The 19,860-nt window shown below is 50.1% G+C and overlaps 1 protein-coding gene across 1 annotated transcript in view; it reads left to right on the forward strand.

The window, feature by feature from the left end:
* The window catches only part of LOC137437272 (protein CASC3-like), a 54,531-nt gene that overhangs the window by 417 nt on the left and 34,254 nt on the right, over positions 1–19,860 (forward strand). Inside the window, exons 2-3 of the mRNA XM_078766248.1 lie at positions 15,251–15,344; positions 19,480–19,693. Of these exons, the coding sequence (XP_078622374.1) occupies positions 15,251–15,344; positions 19,480–19,693 (308 nt within the window). The remainder of the gene's footprint in view (positions 1–15,250; positions 15,345–19,479; positions 19,694–19,860) is intronic.

Genomic DNA, 19,860 nt, shown 5'->3' on the forward strand with positions numbered 1-19,860 from the left:
TACGAGCAAAAAAAAACCCCGTCCTGAATTTCCCCACTTCCTTGACGTTTGTTTTTCATGCCGAGAATTGGATATTCCATTCGACTTGTAATACCCCCTCACGCAGGCACGACAAGGCGCACGTTTACCGTACATGGAGAATATGAATGAATGAATGAATGATCGTTTTAAGGCCATTTTCCCCGCTAGAGCGGGGGTTAGCCTTGTGGGCCCCATGACAATCATGGTTCCCTGTTTGAGGCAATGTTTTTATGGCCGGATGCCCTTCCTGACGCCAACACTTGGTCACGCTCTTCGATGCGCAGGGATACGGTGTACCTATTCTAAATCGGGGTACACACCGGGATCATTCATCCCAGCAAGCTGGTACTCAATTTGCCGACCTCGGAAGGATGACAGGCTGAGTCAACCCCCCTGGCGTTAATTCAGCAATCGACCGGGATTCGAACCCAGGATCCTAGGATCCCAAGCCGGCACCCTAACCACTAAGCCAACACCAGGAGAGAATATATTAATTTTTGTACGTCCAACAGACCTGTAGTTAGCGATGGTAAACACTCTCACCGTTCCCTTCAATGAAAGCTACATTTGAAGTCCAGGATCCGCCGCCTCGGCAACACCCGTGGGATTCGAATCGAGGCCCTTTGAGCCAAGTCTTTAAACATGGGCCCTAATGCTCTTGATGCCTTTTTTTTTTCTTTTCTTTTTTACATTCAAGTATCAAGAGTATTTAAATAAAGGATTAAAAAGCAGGAATTCGAACTTAGACCATGTTTATTCCACTTGTCCAAAGTTCCATGTGTTCAGATTGAATATTTTTAGCAATAAAATATTTTATACAACAACAACAGGCATTTTAAGGCCATTTTCCCTGCAAGAGCGGGGGTGAGACTTGCGGTCCCCATGACAATCTTCTCCATTTTACCCTATTTCCTGTGTCTCCCCTTGTTAACCCCCTTGCCCGCATTTCTTCTTCGACCATCTTTAGCCAAGTCTTTCTCGGTCTTCCCCGTCCTCTACTTCCTTCTACATTCATTTCCGTCACTCTTCTCAACCAGTCACTTTCATCCTTCCTCAACACATGACCAAACCATCTCAACCTGTTACTCTTCACAGCATCAATCACAGGCTCTATTCCCATCATCTTTCGCAATTCATCATTTGTCTTCCTCTCTCTCAACGATACTCCGCACATCCATCGAACCATTCGCATTTCCACCCTTTCCAGCCTTCGTTGCTGCTCTACGTTCATTACCCATGTCTCGCTCCCATAAATCATAACACTTGTCACACATGCAGCATACACCTTTCCCTTCAGCTTCAACGACACTCCCCTCCTCATCAGCACGCCACTCAGTTCCCGAAACGTCTTCCATACACATCTCACTCTAGCAACCGTTGCCGAGTCTGATCCACCTTCTCCATTCAGCATGTCCCCTAGGTAACAAAATGTTTTCACACCTTCCAGCTTCACGCCGTCTCCAAGATCCAACTCAACATTTCCTCCATCTGCAGTAACAATAAAATATTTTTAAAATGTTTATTAATTTATTTATTTATTAATTTAGTTTTATTAATAAATTTAATAAAAGTATTAATTTTAAATTAATTTTATAATTATTATGTATTAATTATTATGTATTTTTTTATTTTTAATTTAATTTTTAATTATGTATTAATTTAATAAATGTATTAATTTAAATTTAATAAATAAATAAATTTAATTAATTAATTAATTAAACTAATTTATTAATTTATTTTATAAATTGAAGACCATAGAATTATAACCAGGCTCAGTCACATTTTTTAATAGATATTGAGTTAGTGACATTTTTACATAAAAGATGGCTCTCTCCATTGTCTAAAACCACTACCTGGGTGATATCTGCATCATGGCCCGAACTAGAACCGAGTAAATAGGTCAAAATACAGAATTACATTCAGGCTCAGTCCACCTATGTGACAGCCTGGTTGTAGTACTCGACACGAAGTGGGCACATGGCTCATGCCTGTCAGCCATTTTGCTGAAGTCAGCTTAGCTCATGTTTTTATGACCTGATACATTTCATAAAATATAAAGGTAAGCTTAAATAATATTTCCCGGCTCATACCTCATAAAAATGATGTGTGGGCAAGGCACAGCTGCAGTCAATTTGAGCCCTAGGTCAAGTTCAATCCATACAAAAGGAAAGCAAACGAAGCAGCCAACAATCCACAACAGAAATATCCTGATGGGCATGTTCCTCTTAAGCTAGAAAAATATAATGATCTTCAGAAACTAGTGAATAAGAACATCATACCTCTAGAACATCAGGATTTGTACCGAAATCTGCCACATGTTGGACAGTGCATCGCAAAAATGGCAACAATGATGAAAGTGACAGCGATGGTGACGATTACGAATACTGAATGAGGCCTTGTACTCCTGAACTACATGAATATAGACTAAACATTTAAACATGTTCATAATCTGAACATTTATAGTTTTCTGAACATTTAAAGTTGTCTGAAGGTTTGTAGTTCTAAACATTTATAGTTTTCTGAACGTTGGTCAAATAGTTACACTTTTATTGAATAAATCACTCATGATAAAATGACCGGTATATTTCCGTTCCTTGTGCTCTTTTTAACATTTACTAAGCAACGCCCACTTGTATCAATATTACAAATGGGCCAAGTCCATTGTGACTTAGCTGGTTATAATATAAGCCATATTGGGGTGTTGGAGTTTTGCCCTATTTTTACCCCATAGGAGTGATGAAAACATACATAACTATTTAATTGAACCTTTTGGTGATGCAGGAATGAAACAAATATGATCACTTAAACGTAAGTGAGCAATATAAACATAAAAATATTTTTCACGTTTTTGTCGAAATGACTAAACTGTGACTTAGCCTGGTTATAATTCTATGGTCTGCAAGTAAAATATTTTAAAAATAAATATAAAATAACAATAAAATATTTTATAATCCTTAAATAATAAGTAAAAGGACAGGATTCGGACCTCGAAGCCTGACATCCCAAAGCAGACAGTGTTCAACCCATTGCCCAAGCTGAGTTAAATTAAATAAATGTTTCAATAGACAGCTCACAGGTGAGTAAGCATACCTCCAGCTCACAGGTGAGTGAGCATACCTCCACATTCAGGCTATCCTACGTGCCCTTTGATCGGGGAGTTTGCTTGTGATGTATCATTTGCCGGGCTGTTAATCCGTTTTGTCTGCGACATTGCTTGGTGCTCTCGGGGCATGAAAATGCTTCTGATAAAAAAGCAACATTGGATTGAAATAATATTTTATGCAAAGTGAGAAAAAAAGAAATATTTTACTTGTCAATCAAGAACATTCTTGGAAGACAGTCGCTTTGGGGGATCCTGGAACGTAATACCGTGGGACCCCACGACTCGCGGAGGATACTTTCCTGGAAAATGCCGCGAATGGCGGGGTCCGGGGTCCGACTGTATTTTATTTCTTCAAAAAGTCACGGATCAGGTGGCTGGTTTCAGATGTTAGGATGTTGAGTTTGAGCACCTGTCATGCTGTTGAAGTAACACCGGGTGGTTGACTCAGCCGGTCATCTTTCCGAGGTCAGGAAAATGCGTACCAGCTTACTGGTAATAGGGGCACTGCATCAGCAGCACAGCTGCGTTTCCAGGAAATGATGCAACCAGTAGCCACAGGCTGCATCCGAAACAACAACAATACTCTTCACCAATCCCAGTGGGTGCAGCTCTGAATGTTGTCAAACTCAAAAGTTGTTTTTTCGTACTGTGGAAGTCTTAATTTGATGTTGAAGGAGCTGTGCTCCAACGCGAGTCGAAAGGATTGACGCGACCAAAGACGGAAATTCGTCCGAGTTGCTTTATTGCACGTATCAAACTCGGGTACTCTGAAAAGCCCGTTTATCGGGCAGCAATATATATACACATTTATGCCGGAGCGTTTGCCCGGGAAAAGCGAGACCGGGTGTCAAGGGTGAGTCCTGGAAAGGCGAGTCTGGACCTGCCCGGGCGTGCTGGACGAGGTCTGGCAAGTCGAGAGCGGGCATGCCCGGGCGTCCTGGACGAGCCCTGGAAAGACGAGAGCGGGCATGCCCGGGCGTTCTGGGCGAGCCCGGGAAAGACGAGACCGGGCGTGCCCGGGAGGTTCGCGTGAGCCCGGGAACAGCGAGTTCGGGCATGCCCAGGAGAGGCGCGTCTGGGCCCGTCCGGACGAGCCCGGCATGGCGATTGTGCCCTGGCCGCGTCCTGGCAGGTGCAAGGCGATTGTGTACACCCAGCGGTAACCGCTACACACGCCCCTCCAGAATCGACCTGCACCGGCAGGGTCAATTTAAGGGGGTCCGGATGACCTGGCCGAAGCGACCCCTGGAGGGTCGTGGGGGGGGGGGGGTCCGATGTGGTGGTGGGTGGTCGAGCGGGGAGAACTGTGGATGGGGGGCGGCCTCGCCGCGGAGGAAGGGCCAACCGTGGTGGTCGGTCGACGTCCACGTGCGCCGGTTTGAGGCGGTCCACAGAAATCCGATCCGACCGGCCGCCGAAGTCGACGACGAATGATTTGTCGCCCCGTCGCAGGACCCGGAAGGGCCCGTCGTACGGCGGCCGGAGTGGCCCCCGGTGTGCGTCATGACGCACAAAGACGTACTCCGCTGTGCGAAGCGCCGGGGGGACGTAGGACTGGGGGCCACCGTGGCGGGACGTTGGCACGGGGGCAAATCGTCGGGCGGCCTCCTGGAGGTCCGAGCGCTGGCATGCGGCGGACCAGGGACTGGTAGCGTCGGGCACGAACTCGCCCGGGACGCGGAGCGGCTGGCCGTAGACGAGCTCGGCGGCGGACGCCCGGAGGTCCTCCTTGGGGACCGTGCGGAGGCCCAAAAGGACCCACGGCAGCCGGTCGGCCCAACCGTCGTCCTGAAGGCCGGCCATGAGTGCGGCCGGTGAAACCGCTTGCACAACCCGTTGGCTTGGGGGTGGTAGGCCGTGGTGTGGTGCAGAGTGACTCCCAACAAGCGGGCGACCGCGCCCCAAAGTTCGGACGTGAACTGTGGGCCGCGGTCGGACGAGATGTCCGCCGGTGCGCCGAAGCACTCGACCCAGGTGGCGATGAACGCCTGCGCCACGTCGGCGGTGGTGGTGGAGGTGAGGGGCACGGCCTCCGGCCACCTGGTGGTCCTGTCCACCATGGTGAGCAGGTGGGTGAACCCCCGCGATGGGGGCAGGGGACCCACCAGGTCCACGTGGAAGTGGTCGAAACGCCGTTCGGGCATGGTGAAAGGTGCCAGTGGGGCCTGGGTGTGGCGGTGGACCTTGGCCCGCTGGCAGGCCGTGCAGGCGTTGGCCCAGTCGCGGACGTCCCGTCGAAGGCCGTGCCAGACGAAACGCGCCGACACCAGCTTCTGAGAAGCTTTCCGGCCTGGGTGAGAAAGGCCGTGGATGGAGGCGAAGATGCAGCGCTGCCAGGTAACGGGCACGATGGGGCGAGGCTGGCCCTGGGAGACGTCGCAGAGCAGGACAGTGTCCGCGAAGGGGATGTCGGCCAGGCGGAGGCCCGTGTCCGCCGCTCGGAGGGCCTGCACCGTGGTGTCGGCGGTCTGGTCGGCCGCCATGAGCGCGAAGTCCACGCCGAGGTGGACCGCGTTCGCGCTGGCCCAAGAAAGCCAGTCGGCCACGGCGTTGTCTTTGCCGGCGACGTGCCAGATGTCCGTGGTAAATTCCGACACGGCGGAGAGGTGGTGCTGCTGGCGGGCCGACCACGGCTCCGTGACTTTGGCCATTGCGTAAACCAATGGCTTGTGGTCGACGAAAGCCGTGAACGGGCGGCCCTCCAGGAGGTGGCGGAAATGGCGAACGGCCAGGAATAGACCGAGGAGCTCGCGGTCGAACGTGCTGTATTTTAACTCGTTCGGCCGGAGTTGCCGGCTGAAAAAAGCGAGTGGCTGCCAAACCCCGTCCACCCATTGTTCATGGACGTCGCCCACCGCGTAGTTGGAGGCGTCCGTAGTGAGGGCGATGGGCGCATTGAGCACCGGGTGAGCCAGCAGCATTGTGTCGGCGAGGGCCCGCTTTGCGCTCGCGAATGCCGCGTCCATGGCCGCGGACCAGGCGATGTCATGCTTGGCCGGCTTGCCCCGGAGGGCCTCGTAAAGGGGCCGCATGAGCTGAGCAGCGCGGGGCACGAATCGGTGATAAAAATTCACCATGCCGAGGAACTCTTGTAGGGCCTTGATGGAGCGGGGACGCGGGAACGTGGTGATGGCCTCGACCTTCGTCGGCAGCGGCACAGCCCCGGTCTTGGTGATGCGGTGGCCCAAAAGGTCAACGGTCGTCGTGCCGAAGTGGCATTTGGCCGGGTTGACAATTAAGCCGTGCTCGCTGAGGCGACCGAACAGTGTTCAGAGGTGGAGGAGGTGCTCGGCGTGGGACGTTCTGGCGACGAGGATGTCGTCCAGATAGACGAAAAGAAATGGCAGGTCGCGCAGCACGCCGTCCATCAAGCGTTGGAACGCCTGGGCCGCATTCTTGAGGCCAAACGGCATCCTCAAAAATTCGAACAGGCCGAACGGCGTGATGACGGCCGTCTTCGGGACGTCGGCCGGCCGGACAGGTACCTGGTGGTATCCCCGTATCAGGTCAATTTTTGAAAATATGACCCGTCCCGCCAAACGGGCGGAAAAGTCCTGGATGTGCGGGATCGGGTACCTCTCGGGGGTGGTAGCGTCGTTGAGGCGGCGGTAGTCGCCACACGGGCGCCATCCGCCCCCTGGCTTTAGCACGATGTGCAGTGGTGAGGCCCATGCGCTATCGGAGCGCCGCACGATGCCGAGGCGCTCCAACGCGTCGAACTTGGCCTTTGCCACGGCGAGCTTGGCCGGGTCGAGGCGGCAGGCCCTGGCGTAGACCGGCGGGCCCGTAGTGGGTATGTGGTGCTCGATCCTATGCCGCACCGCGACGGCCGAAAACGTCGGCCGCGTGAGGGCCGGGAATTCCGCGAGCAGGCGAGCTAACTCGTTCGCCGTCGGGAGGGCGCATGCCAGTTCGGTCGGCGCGGAGCTGCTCATCGTACACGCCAGGGAGCTGAAGGTCTCGGCATTGACAAGGCGACGTCGTTTGACGTCGACCAGCAGCCCATGCGCGCAGAGGAAGTCGGTGCCCAGCAAAGCCATGGGGACGCTGGCGGTCACAAAGGTCCACTGAAAGCGCTGGCTGCCGAAGCAGAGGGTGACGTTGCGCGGGCCGAAAGTGCGTATGGCCGAGCCATTAGCAGCGACCAAAGAGGGGCCGCAAACGGCGTTCCGCCTGTCCTACTCGGAGGCGGGTATGACGCTCAGTTGGGCGCCGGTGTCACAAAAGAAACGCCGCCCGGATGCTTTGTCCTTAATAAAAAGCAAGTTGCCCGAGTGGCCGGCGCTCATGGCTGGTAATGAACGCCGGCCCGGCCGTTTCCCGACTTGCCGAAAGTGCACGGGGGTCGGCATGTCCGAGCCTTGTGTCCGAACCTGGCGTGGTAATAACACCACGCCTGGTCAGGTGGAGGCCCCGGCCGTCATGTTGGAAGCGGTCGGCGCGGCGTGGCGGCCGCCAGTTGCACCGGCAGTTCGGCCTCCAAGCGCGCAGGGCGCTCGGGCGTCGTGGGCGTCGCCTCGGACGGCGGCGGGCTCCAGGTAGCCGCTCCGATGTGCTGGCCCGCCGAGGAGATCTTGTCGGCTTCCCTGGCGAGGGCGCGGGGATCTGTGATCGACGTGCCAGCCAGGGCGAGGCGTACCGGATGAGGCAGCTGGCGAAGGAACAGCTCGCGGAACAGAAAATCCGGAGAGTGCTCACCGAGCAACGAGAGCATGCAGTCCATGCGCTCGGACGGGCGCGTGTCGCCGAGCTCGGGCAGGTCGAGCAGGCGCCGTGCGCGTGCCGCCGGTGAGAGGGCGAAAGCGTCGAGGAGGAGCGTCTTAATCGCGTCATACTTGTCAGCAGCTGGCGGGCGCTCGAGGAGGCTCAGGGCGCGGGCCGCGGTGGCGGAGCTGAGCGCTGCCACGACATGGTGGAAGCGGGTGTCGTCTGCGGTGATGCCTCGCAGGGCGAACTGGGAGTCCGCCTGGGTGAACCAAACAGCCGCGTGAGCCTCCCAGAAGGTAGGCAGTTTAAGATCCACTGCCGTGTCCATGTTCGGGGTCACCAATGAAGGAGCTGTGCTCCAACGCGAGTCGAAAGGATTGACGCGACCAAAGACGGAAATTCGTCCGAGTTGCTTTATTGCACGTATCAAACTCGGGTACTCTGAAAAGCCCGTTTATCGGGCAGCAATATATATACATATTTATGCCGGAGCGTTTGCCCGGGAAAAGCGAGACCGGGCATGCCCGGGTGTCAAGGGCGAGTCCGGGAAAGGCGAGTCTGGACCTGCCCGGGCATGCTGGACGTGGCCTGGCAAGTCGAGAGCGGGCATGCCCGGGCGTCCTGGACGAGCCCTGGCAAGTCGAGAGCGGGCATGCCCGGGCGTCCTGGACGAGCCCTGGAAAGGCGAGAGCGGGCATGCCCGGGCGTCCTGGACGAGCCCTGGAAAGGCGAGAGCGGGCATGCCCGGGCGTCCTGGACGAGCCCTGGAAAGGCGAGAGCGGGCATGCCCGGGCGTCCTGGACGAGCCCTGGAAAGGCGAGAGCGGGCATGCCCGGGCGTCCTGGACGAGCCCTGGAAAGGCGAGAGCGGGCATGCCCGGGCGTTCTGGACGAGCCCTGGAAAGGCGAGAGCGGGCATGCCCGGACGCTCTGGGCGAGCCCTGGAAAGGCGAGAGCGGGCATGCCCGGGAAAGACAAGACCGGGCGTGCCCGGGAGGTTCGGGCGAGCCCGGGACCAGCGAGTTCGGGCATGCCCGGGAGAGGCGCGTCTGGGCCCGTCCGGGCGAGCCCGGCATGGCGATTGCGCCCTGGCCGCGTCCTGGCAGGTGCAAGGCGATTGTGTACACCCAGCGGTAACCGCTACAATGTGTCTTATCTTGATTTTCCACGAGTCAGGAACCCCATTGGTGTTGTGCTCATTCAGGAGCATTGGGATGAGGACGTCACCTCCAAGGCATTTTGAAAATCTTTTGTGCTTCTTCTAGATCTTGATTTGTCTATCCATATTCATTTGCTCGTTTCCTTTTATCTTTGGAACATGTGTCCATCCAGTCGTCTACTTTCTTCCTTGATCGTGAAACCACTTTGATCGTAGTGGGGAAGCTTACGTGGTCCTGTGACCTCGATAGCTATACCTGCTCGAGCCTTGCTCCTGGCAGGTCCGACCAAGTCAGGCAGGCGGAGCCAAATTGATAATCACAAATTTGGCGAAGGACAATTTATCATTCTGCCTGGGATATTCCCCCCTCTTTCCCCACATTCACAGTGGTCCTGTGAAGAGGTTTTTCCTTGTTCACTTTGGCCGATGTTGAGCGAAGCGAGCTCAAGGCCATTTGTTCCTGATACCTGAAACACCCTGCTGCAACCCATGCCAACAGAAGACAGACTTTTTGGAATCCTGGGCACATTTTCCTTTTCCATCCAATCATCATATAAATTTGTAAGACATGTATCCATGGCTAAGCGCTCCTATGTTGAAAGTTTCATGTAAAAGGCTCAAGTTGTTGTGGAGAAGACATTTAAAAGGGAACAAAGGTGCAAAAGTGAGGGCCTCTGCCGACATTCACCAACATTGTCAAGGATGGTTGTGGTTTCATGACTCGGTGAATGGCACTATCCAGCCTTTTTCTTCTCGTCTGCCACTTGTTGTCCGTTATTCCGCATCTTTCTTGTCCGGGACTTCCTGTGGGATCTGATGAATTCTGTCTCTTAAATGCGACACGTTTGTTTCGAATTCCCGTCATGGCTGCCTGTTGGTCCAGGATCCCGAAGTCTTTTTTTCTTTTTTGTATACAAGATCGAGGCTCGTGAAAGAGCTAACATTTATCACACAAACAATCAAACCGACACATAAAACACAAAATAAGGGGAGCGGTAGCCAAGATGGGGAGAGAGGGGGAAGGACACAAACACAACATTTGAGAGCAGGGACATCGAGAAAAATGTGGGAGGGAGAGGGCTTGGGGGGGGGGGGGGGAGTTGGGAGAGGCATAAAACATATGAACACTGCAAGGAGTTCCCTGAAAGAAGTTGGTATTTCAAAAAAGTGAATCTGGGGTGAAATTAGCGGGGGTTGAAAAGATCAAGGTTTTGGATGGGGGAAGATAAGAGGTGGTGGTGAACAGCTGTTTTAAAGACCTGGAGGGATGAATGGGATTGAAGAGAGTGAGGGAGTTTGTTCCAGAGGCGGGAGAAAAGAGGAATGAAGGAGTGAAGGTGAGCAGAGAGTCTTGGTTTTGGCAATTTCACCAGGAGAGCGTTACTGGCAGATCTTGTGCGACCTGCAGGAATATTGGGGGTACAGAACACAGAGAGAGCTGGGGGAGCAAGGCCGGAGAGGAGTCGGAAGAAGACAGAAAGACCACCAACCTGCCTGCGGTGAGTGAGTGAAAGGCCCTCGGATTTAGTTTCATCGCAGGAGATTCCAATGAACCGATCTGATTGATTGATTGGATCTGATCTGATCTGAATGAATGATTGGTAATGCTTTGAGAGGCTGATCTATTAATTGATCTGGACAAGAGGGTGAGTTCCATTCGCAAGCAGCTTGCTATCGCCTGCCAACCCAGTCATTCTGCATCGACCGCTTTGTAAGCGACTGAGAGGTGCTTTGTTGTGTTCGCAAAAGTGGCTGGCGTAGCCTGATTCAAAACAATACTACAACCAATGAAATGTTCAGAGGAATACCCATTATCTATACTCATATTATCGAAACGAGTGAGTTACCCCAGCTATGCACGGGTAGGAGGACAGAAGCAAACAGGCAATACAGATATGGCGAATGCTAAAGCATGAAACCAATTAATTCCACATTCCTGGAGCACCTTCAGTCGCACGTCAGACATGGACAGCAAGTTCGTGAAGGTCTTCCATGAAAAAAGTACCCGTTCGCAAACAAACGGGTACGTTCACGTATAGAAACATCGATCGTGTGTCCGTGGCGAATCTGCATATGGCGATCCGTGAAGTTCACGTTCAGAAAGTAGAAACCATCACGGCATGTCGTCATTTACTTGAACTCGATATCTTTTTTCATTCCAAACAACATAACTCCAATCACAAATTAATCACAAAATAAACTTTTAACATTTTAAAACTTCTAACAAAATAACATTGTTAATGTTTCCTTCATTGTAAAAACTACCAAGTCAACAGTTAAAAGTATTTTGAGCCGATGGAGCCAGCGATCTGTTAGCTTATACACCACCCAAATAGCAATGTGGAATTCTCTGATGTGCAGATTAAACTCACGTCGTTTGAACTTTGGCCGAGGTCATTAGTTACTTTTAATGATGTTTATATATGAATCAAAAAGAAGATAATTGGTTTTGGGTCATCCTTTCCACATATCTCGTGGGATTGTGAGTTGGGGAGACTACTGTGATGGCGGGGAGGAGGTTGGCATTCTCTGAAGCAGGGATTCAACCCATGTCCTTATAAAAGCTCTTTGTCCGAGGTCACTGAGTCCAATCGGTGCAGCGATCGGTGCAGCCATTTGTGTGGCACCCGGGAAAATAACTATGTGGGAGTCAAAACCTGAAAATGCTGGAGGCCAAAGCTGAAATTGCCAAAACAATATAGCCTATTTTACTCCAGGGAATCCCAGGATTACCCACCCAAAATATCGTTGGGATCAGTTCAGCCATTTTTGCGGTACCTACGGATGGACAGACGGGCAGACAGACGGACATTTGGTGAATTATAGTGGTATTTTAACCTGTGGACACAGGGGCGTGTTGAAAGATTTCCGATTAAACCCCCAACTCAAATCTCTCTTGAAGCACTACTCAAAGCCTTTAAAACCTACCGTTATGAAGGGGGACAGACACACAAATACACACACACACAGTGTTTTATATGGTCGATAAAAGACACAACGAGAACGCCACTCAGCAGGGCGCATACTCCCGCTGTGGGTTTAGTTGGAATAATATGTTTTGTTTAACATCCCCTCTCCCCAAAACAAGAAAATGAAAAAGTAAGCCCTAACTGTCAGAGAATTTATTTTGATATATCTCGGAATTAGAGGAGAAAAACATCATTTAAGAATAAGAATAAAAGCTTTAATGCAGTAAAACAGAAAAAATCTTTCCCAAAAAAATTTCCCCAAAAAATTCCTGGACCCGGAATAATATCCTGAGCTTCACCAAAAACGAATCAATTCTTCCTTATCCCAAGGGCAATCATCCCACCAACTTTCATCCAAATCCGTTCAGAACTTTTCCAGATATCTTGTTCACAAACACACGAACATACGAACACACACACACACGGACGGACACGATTTAATGCATTACTCCCTGGCGGTAGTTATAAACCTGCAAATCGCAAATCCAGAACAAGAATTATTTATTTGGTTTGGGAAGCCCATGCGAGGTTTCTTCTTCTTCAGCCTCACGACCCTGGGTGAATATGCGATTTTTTATACCTCAGCCATTTGACAAATCTGGAATTATAATTTTATTTGAGGTTCAAATTAACCCGGTAGATTGTGTCAAACGATGCCTGCAAGTCTGTACATGTGATAAATAATTAATCGTCCACAGTCGAAGACTCTTCTTCTTCACACAATAACAACTTCTAGCTTCCAGACCGTACATCCAATCATCTTCAAATTTTGCAAACGTTTTACTCTTCATGATTTCTACTACAGTATGAAGTTTCACGTCGATCAATGAAGTTGTTCAAGAGATATAAATGTTTTTATTATTTGCGTTTAATTAACAATGTCTGCCAAACCACGTGACCTATCGCAAATTCCAAAAGGACGTTTTAGTAGACTGATATGTTGAACAGATCTGTGAAGTTTCCCCTCGATTGGATCACAAATGAGAGAGGAGCTAGGTTTTAAAGATTTGTGCTTAAAAACGTCATAACTCTGAAACCATGTGATGCATGACGTCATGCTCGCTGACTTTTTTTGTTTGTCATGGGTATGCGATTCTGCCTGCAAAGTTTGGCCTCGATCTGTTCAGCCGTTGCAGAGAAAATGGGTTTTCGTGTTTTCACGAAAAACAATATGGCGGCCGAACCACGTGACCTGTGACATCATAATTACCATAAAAATATTCTACAGACCGAGTCCCCCCTACGGTGAAAATTTGATCTCAATCGGTCCAATTACTGCAGAGAAAATGGTTTTTAAAGGAAAACAGAAAAAAAAATTCCCAAAAAAACTTCCTGGATCCGGAATAATTTTTTTTTTTTTTTTTTTTTTTTTTTTTGTTTGTATACAAGATCGAGGCTCGTGAAAGAGCGAACATTTATCACACAGAAAGACAAACAGACACATAAAACAAATAACATCGGGAGCGGTAGACAAGATGGGGAGAGAGGGGGAAGGACACAAACACAACATTTGAGAGCAGGGACCGAGAGACATGGAGACATCGAGAGATCTGTGGGAGGGAGAGGGCTTTGGGGGGGGGAGGCATGTGAAGGGGGGGGAGGCATGTGAAGGGGGGGAGGCATGTGAAGGGGGGGAGGCATGTGAAGTGGGGGGGGGGGTGGGAGAGGTATAAACATATGGACACTGCCAGGATTTCCAGGAAATAAGTTGGAATTTCAAACAAGGTGGATCTGGGGTGAATTAGTGGGGGTAGAAAAGATCAAGGTTATGCATGGGGGAAGATAAGAGATGGTGGTGAACAGCTGTTTTAAAGACCTGGAGGGAGGAGAGGGATTGAAGGGAGTGTGGGAGTTTGTTCCACAGGCGGGAGAAAAGAGGAATGAAAGAGTGAAGGTGAGCAGAGAGCCGAGATTTCGGCAGTTTAACCATCAGAGGGTTGCTGGCAGATCTTGTGCGACCTGTAGGAATATTTGGGGGACAGAGCACAGAGAGAGCTGGGGGAGCAAGGCCGGAGAGGAGTCGGTAGAAGACAGAAAGACCACCTACCTGCCTGCGGTGAGTGAGTGAAAGGCCCTCAGAGATAGCTTCATCGCGGGAGATTCCAATGATTTTGAAAGCTTTGGATTCAACAGCGTGAAGCCGAGCCAGGTGTGAGGCAGGAGCACCAGCCCATAGGGGAGAACAGTATTCCATTGAGCTGCGGATGAAAGCCTTGTATGTGGTGAGGAGCTCAGGTGTGCCGAGGAAGGACTTCGCACGACGGAGGATGCCCAGTCGGCGACTGGCTTTGGAGGCCAGCTTGGAAATGTGGTTTTCCCAAGAAAGATCATGGCAGATAGTGAGACCCAAAAGCTTGAGTGACAGAACTTCTTGGAGAGGATTGTTGAGAAAGTAGATGGGAGGGTTGTCCAGTCGATCTTTTCGGAGAGACATAGTAAGAGAGTGAGATTTGGCAGGATTGAAAGACATGTTCCACTTGTTTGACCAGTCTGTGATTTTGTCCAGGTCTTCAGAGAGTGAGGAGGCTGCAGACTGCCGATCTGAGGGAAGAGGAATGGAGCGGCAGAGAGTGGAGTCATCAGCAAAGAGATAGAGAGGATTTTCCAGAGAGTCAGAGAGATCATTGATAAAGACCAGAAAAAGCACAGGGCCCAGCACACTTCCTTGGGGAACTCCAGCCTGAACAGGAAGGGGAGATGAGAGAAATCCATTCAGGGCCACACGTTGACTACGACCAGAGAGGAAGTCCGCAAGCCATGCATGGAGATTTCCATGGATACCATAGGAGGAGAGTTTGGTGAGCAGAGCTGGGTGCCAGACCGTATCAAAGGCCCTTGATATGTCAAGGGAGAATTTCCTGAGCTTCACCAAAAACGAATCAATTCTTCCTTATCCCAAGGGCAATCATCCCACCAACTTTCATCCAAATCCGTTCAGAACCTTTCCAGATATCTTGTTCACAAACACACGAACACACACACGCACACACACACACACACACACACACACACGCACACACACACACGCACACACACACGAACACACACACGCACACACACACACAAACACACGAACACACACACGCACACACACACACGAACACACACACACAAACACACGCACACACACGGACGGACACGAGCGAATGCATTATTCCCTGGCGGGAGAAACTACGCACAACAAAAGACACTTTATCAAAGATGAAGAGTTCAAGGGGTCACGATCTCGGCCTCGGTGTGTTATGGGCGACACAGTTCCCTCAGCCCTTGTGTTGCTTTGCTCTCTGTGGAGACTTCATCTTCAGCTGGGAGTGCTGCAAGTTCCCCGAAGGTGAGCACTCATGGGAACATGCTGGAACTGTGCGTGGGATCATTGTGATCCTTTGGTATGATGCCAGAGCCCCGTTAGCCGGCAGGTGATGAAACACCGCCGTTCACCTAGTTACCACGCTGAGGAGGGGTTGGACTTGTAACCAGGATACACACACACACACACGCACACACACACACACACACACACACACACTCAATTAATTGTAGGGCAAAGGGGGGCATTAAGCTCCAGGGGGCATTAGGCTGCACTACACAAAGGGGGGCACAAAGGGGGGCATTAAGCTCCAGGGGGCATTAGGCTCCACTACATTGTAAATGCATTATATGTTATTCATGATACACCAGCCATGTTCTCAAGTGACTCAAGAACCAATCAGAATGAGTTTTTCTTGTACAGGAAGTTATGATAAAATGCATTTACAATGTCGTGGAGCCTAATGCCCCCTGGAGCTTAATGCCCCCCTTTGCCCCATGGATCATCAGGTGGGCACCGTTGTTCTTCGAGGTTTCGATCCTCATGAAATCGTTGGTCTGATTGACAGGAAATTTTCACCACAGGTGCAACTCCACCTGCATAAGAATAACATCCACACACACGTGGATAATAAGAGAGTGAATAAGAAAACGAAGGATTTCTCCTTCAAGAAGGGACCGTTCGCGAGATCTTCAGGTTGAGTAGGGAAAAAGGTAAAGGGGTGAAAGGGACGGGGAAGAAAAAACAAAGGTTGGAAGATCTGCGACCGTTCACTCTGTCTCCTAGTCTTAAACACTGATGCGAAACCGGAAATGTAAAGAATTTAATAACTAAACGCGGACGTCGTCGGAAACACCGATCAGATTTTCCGTTCGTTCGTGTTTTCTCTCGAACTTCTCCCGCCGTTGTTCGTGTCGTTTGACCCGCAGGATTTCAATAAATTGAAGTGATTTTCCCTGAAACCTCCGGTGAGTAATCCCCAAACGATCTCTTGTTATTATCCTCCACGGATTTCAAAAACAACATTTACCTCAGTTGAGGGAGAAGATTCGAGAATTTCGCGCGATCCGCAGGTGCTTGGAATACAGACCACGCCCCTAAAAGTGAATTCTTGTGTTTAGAGAAGTCTTCGTCCTGGTTTTAACAATGTTTTATTTATAATTCAGCCATTCTACAATCCATCTGCGGTAATATTCACATTTATTCTTTGACCAAGTTGAACTTTCACGCCTGATGCTTTGTCTGCCACTTCCGCCTCTTCGGTTGCTGAGCAACGGTGTTCTGAGGTAACGGAGGTCGCACGAAGGATTGATGGGGGGAGTAGCGAAGGTTGAGAGAAGGAGGGGAGCAACAAAGGTGTGTTCTGTTGGCAAGCAGCTCGTTATCGGTGATAAGAGGTGTCGAGCACTCCGTTCCGTTACCTTGGAGTGCTTCCTTGAGCGCTTTGAATCAAGCGAGCCGCCTGGCGAGCGGTAAGCGAGCTGCTTGCTAACGGAACACGCTTGGTATTGCGGCCGACGTTGTCCGTGGGCTGGAGAGGGAGCCGTGCACCCCCAGTACTCCACCTGGTTGGTATTTTTTTGGTTCTTGGGATGTCCTGCGTGATTACGGTGCAGCGATCGGTGCAGCCGTTTGTGCTGCACCCGGGAAAATAACGTTATGCGGGAGTCCAAACCTGAAAATGCTGGAGACCAAAGGTGAAATTGTTGAAACAATATACCCTGTTTTACTCCGGGGGGTCCCAGGATTACCCACCCTAAATATCGTTGGATTGGTTCAGCCGTTTTTGCTATACCTGGGAACGGACGGACGGACATTTGGTGAATTACAGGAAGATACCCACTCCTCCCTTTTCCAAATTGCACAATGGTCGGGTCTGCAGATAACCTTGGTCGGGGATCCTATCGAGGTATTATCACGACGAATATGGTTTTGCAATCTAAGAATAGCAGATCTCCACCTGCACGTTCCAATCCACCAGCCCATGCGGAGCGAAGCTCAAATCCTTTTAACGTCTTCACTCCAACTTTTATTTCATTCAGCTTCGCTCACCTGACCTGCTCTTCTTTCATTCATCTATTGGACAATGGCATCACCTCCATTTACTTTAAATTCACCTGGTTACATTTTTCATCCACTTGATCACTTTCCTTTTCATGGTCTTGGTATCTATGTCAACGATCTTCAGTTCATGAAAATTCCCTTCAAAGGGGCACTCACAGGTTTGTGTTTCCACCTTTCTCTTATACATTCACAAACATACTCCCTTCATGCTGGGCTGGATGCAACTGAGGGTTTTTGAAAGTGCAGACAAGGTGATTTGTTCTAATGTTCGTTTATAATTCAATGAAATAAAATGAAAATGGTGGGAAAAAAATAATAACTTTTTTGGAAGTTTACCGCTGTTTTTGGACCAAACTGTTCAACTTTTTCAGAGTTTTGTTCCAAGTTCTCTTTTCAGGATCATCACCGAACCCTGGATTGCCTCCAGTTGTAGTTCATTTGTGGTAATATTCCCGGGGATAGTTTTTAAAATCTCAGTGAGGTTCTTTGTCATCATTCCTGTTATCACTGGTACAATTTTTATGCTCTTCAGCTTCCAAGATATCTTGCCCTCATTTTTGAGGTCCTGGTATTCGGTCATTTTCTTGATTGCTGGGTTGTTTAGTCCGAAATCACTGGGTACCTGAGAAGGTGGAGAACGGCTGTCTTGAAGACCGGGAGAGACGAATGAGATTGAAGAGAGTGTGGGAGGTAGTTCTGCAGGTGGGAGGAAAAGGGAGGAATAAATAAGTGGAGGTGAGCAATGGTTCTGGATTTATGCAGTTTCACTACCAGGGGGTTGCTGGTGGAGCATGTGCATCCTAGAGATACTTGGGGAGGACAGAGAGGGCAGAGGGTTCAAGACCGGAAATGAGGCGAAAGAAGACTGGGACCACAGACCTGTCAGCGTTGATGAAGTGAGAGGCCCATAGATTCATCATCATCGCGAGAAATTCCAATGATCCTAAAAGCCTTGGTTTCCATGACATCAAGGTCAGCAAGATGTGAGGAAGGGGATCCAGCCCAGAGGGGAGAACAGTATTCCATAAAACTGTAGATGAAACCCTTGTAGGTGGAGAGGAGCTCAGTTGTGCCAAGGAAGCACTTTGCACGACGGAGGATGCCCAGACGGCATCTGGCTTGGGTGGCCAACTTTGAAATGTGGCCTGCCCAAAGGACTTTGAGTTGCTCTCATGGCTGAGATTGAGACTCGAGTTTGAGTGATTGAACGTCTTTGAGAGGGTTGTTGAGAAATTAGATGGGAGGTTTTGTGGAATTGTTATTTTGGAGAGAGTGAGTGAGTGTGTGGCATTTCTCAGGATTTAAAGACATGTTCCAAGTGTTTCATCAGTTTGTGATTTTGTCAATTGTCAAAATGTTGTTGTTGGTGTTGTTGCACGGCCCCCGACAGTTCTCTTGACAAAGCCCAAGGCACAGAGACAGCCTATTGATCTCCCAAGAGCAAGCCAGTGATCCCCCACATCCAGGATGGTGTACCCCCACTTTCACGAAGTCAGGACCATGACAGACTTGGATTAAAAACATTCCACTTTCACATTATGGGGTATTATGTGTAGATCAGTGTCAAAAATCTCAGTTTAATCCATCTTAAATTAAGGCTGTAACACAAAATGTGAGAAAGTCAAGTGGTGTGAAAACTGTTTCGTTTGTGGGAGTAGATGATGGAATCTCATAGTACAGATAGGATCGTATAGTATAGCATGGACCGTGGATGCGTAGGAGATATCTTTGATGTATTTCAGAAGGGGAACTGGAGCTTAAGATTGGTTACGTGTCTTCACACGGGGGGTGAAGCTGTGTTAACTAGATAGGGATTAAGGTTAGTTTCCCCCTTTATGTGATTGCCTCCTGTGGCTTTTCCCTGCGATTTTACAACTACAACACGGCCGGCCATAAAACCTACCTTTAAACAACAACCACCGGAACCACCGACAGTACCCGAACATTGCCGAACGGCAAGTAAGCCACGCCTTAATGACGCCTACGCCAAGCAAAGTGGCAGGCCACGCCCCGAAGTTCGTCATTGGTCGAGCACGACCATGGGGTGATTTGATGGGGCTCTGCGATTTGTCAGTGTGACGTGAGAGCGAGAAAGTTCTGAGGGAAAAGGACCATTGAAAGAAGGATCGCTCTCTCGGGTTTTTGTTCAGGAGGAGGAAGGGCGCCATCTTTTTGCGTTGTGCTGGTGATTTTGGTGCACTTTCGAAGGAGCGTGGAGCTTTTGCTGCACCGGCAGCATCTCGACAGGCGGGCAACATTTGGGCTCATCAAGGAGCTGGGGTCCGCATAGCACTTGACGGTGGAGGCGAAAGAGGGCTGGCCGTCTTGATTGATTCCTTCAGGCCTGGTCGTCTTCGACGCGCAGTGCTGGCGCCATTTTGGGCGAGACATCGGACCGGACCATCGCCATCACCTTTGCAAAATAACTCGTTGGGACAAGCTAAGTGCACGAAAAGGCCATTTTATTTCATTTTATTTTCCCCTGTGTGTCCATTTCTGTGTCTGAGTGGAGGATCCTCAAAGTAGGAGTT

This window comes from Myxine glutinosa, chromosome 12 (genome assembly GCF_964187855.1).
Source record: "Myxine glutinosa chromosome 12, kmMyxGlut1.1, whole genome shotgun sequence".
Classification (NCBI taxonomy): domain Eukaryota; kingdom Metazoa; phylum Chordata; class Myxini; order Myxiniformes; family Myxinidae; genus Myxine; species Myxine glutinosa.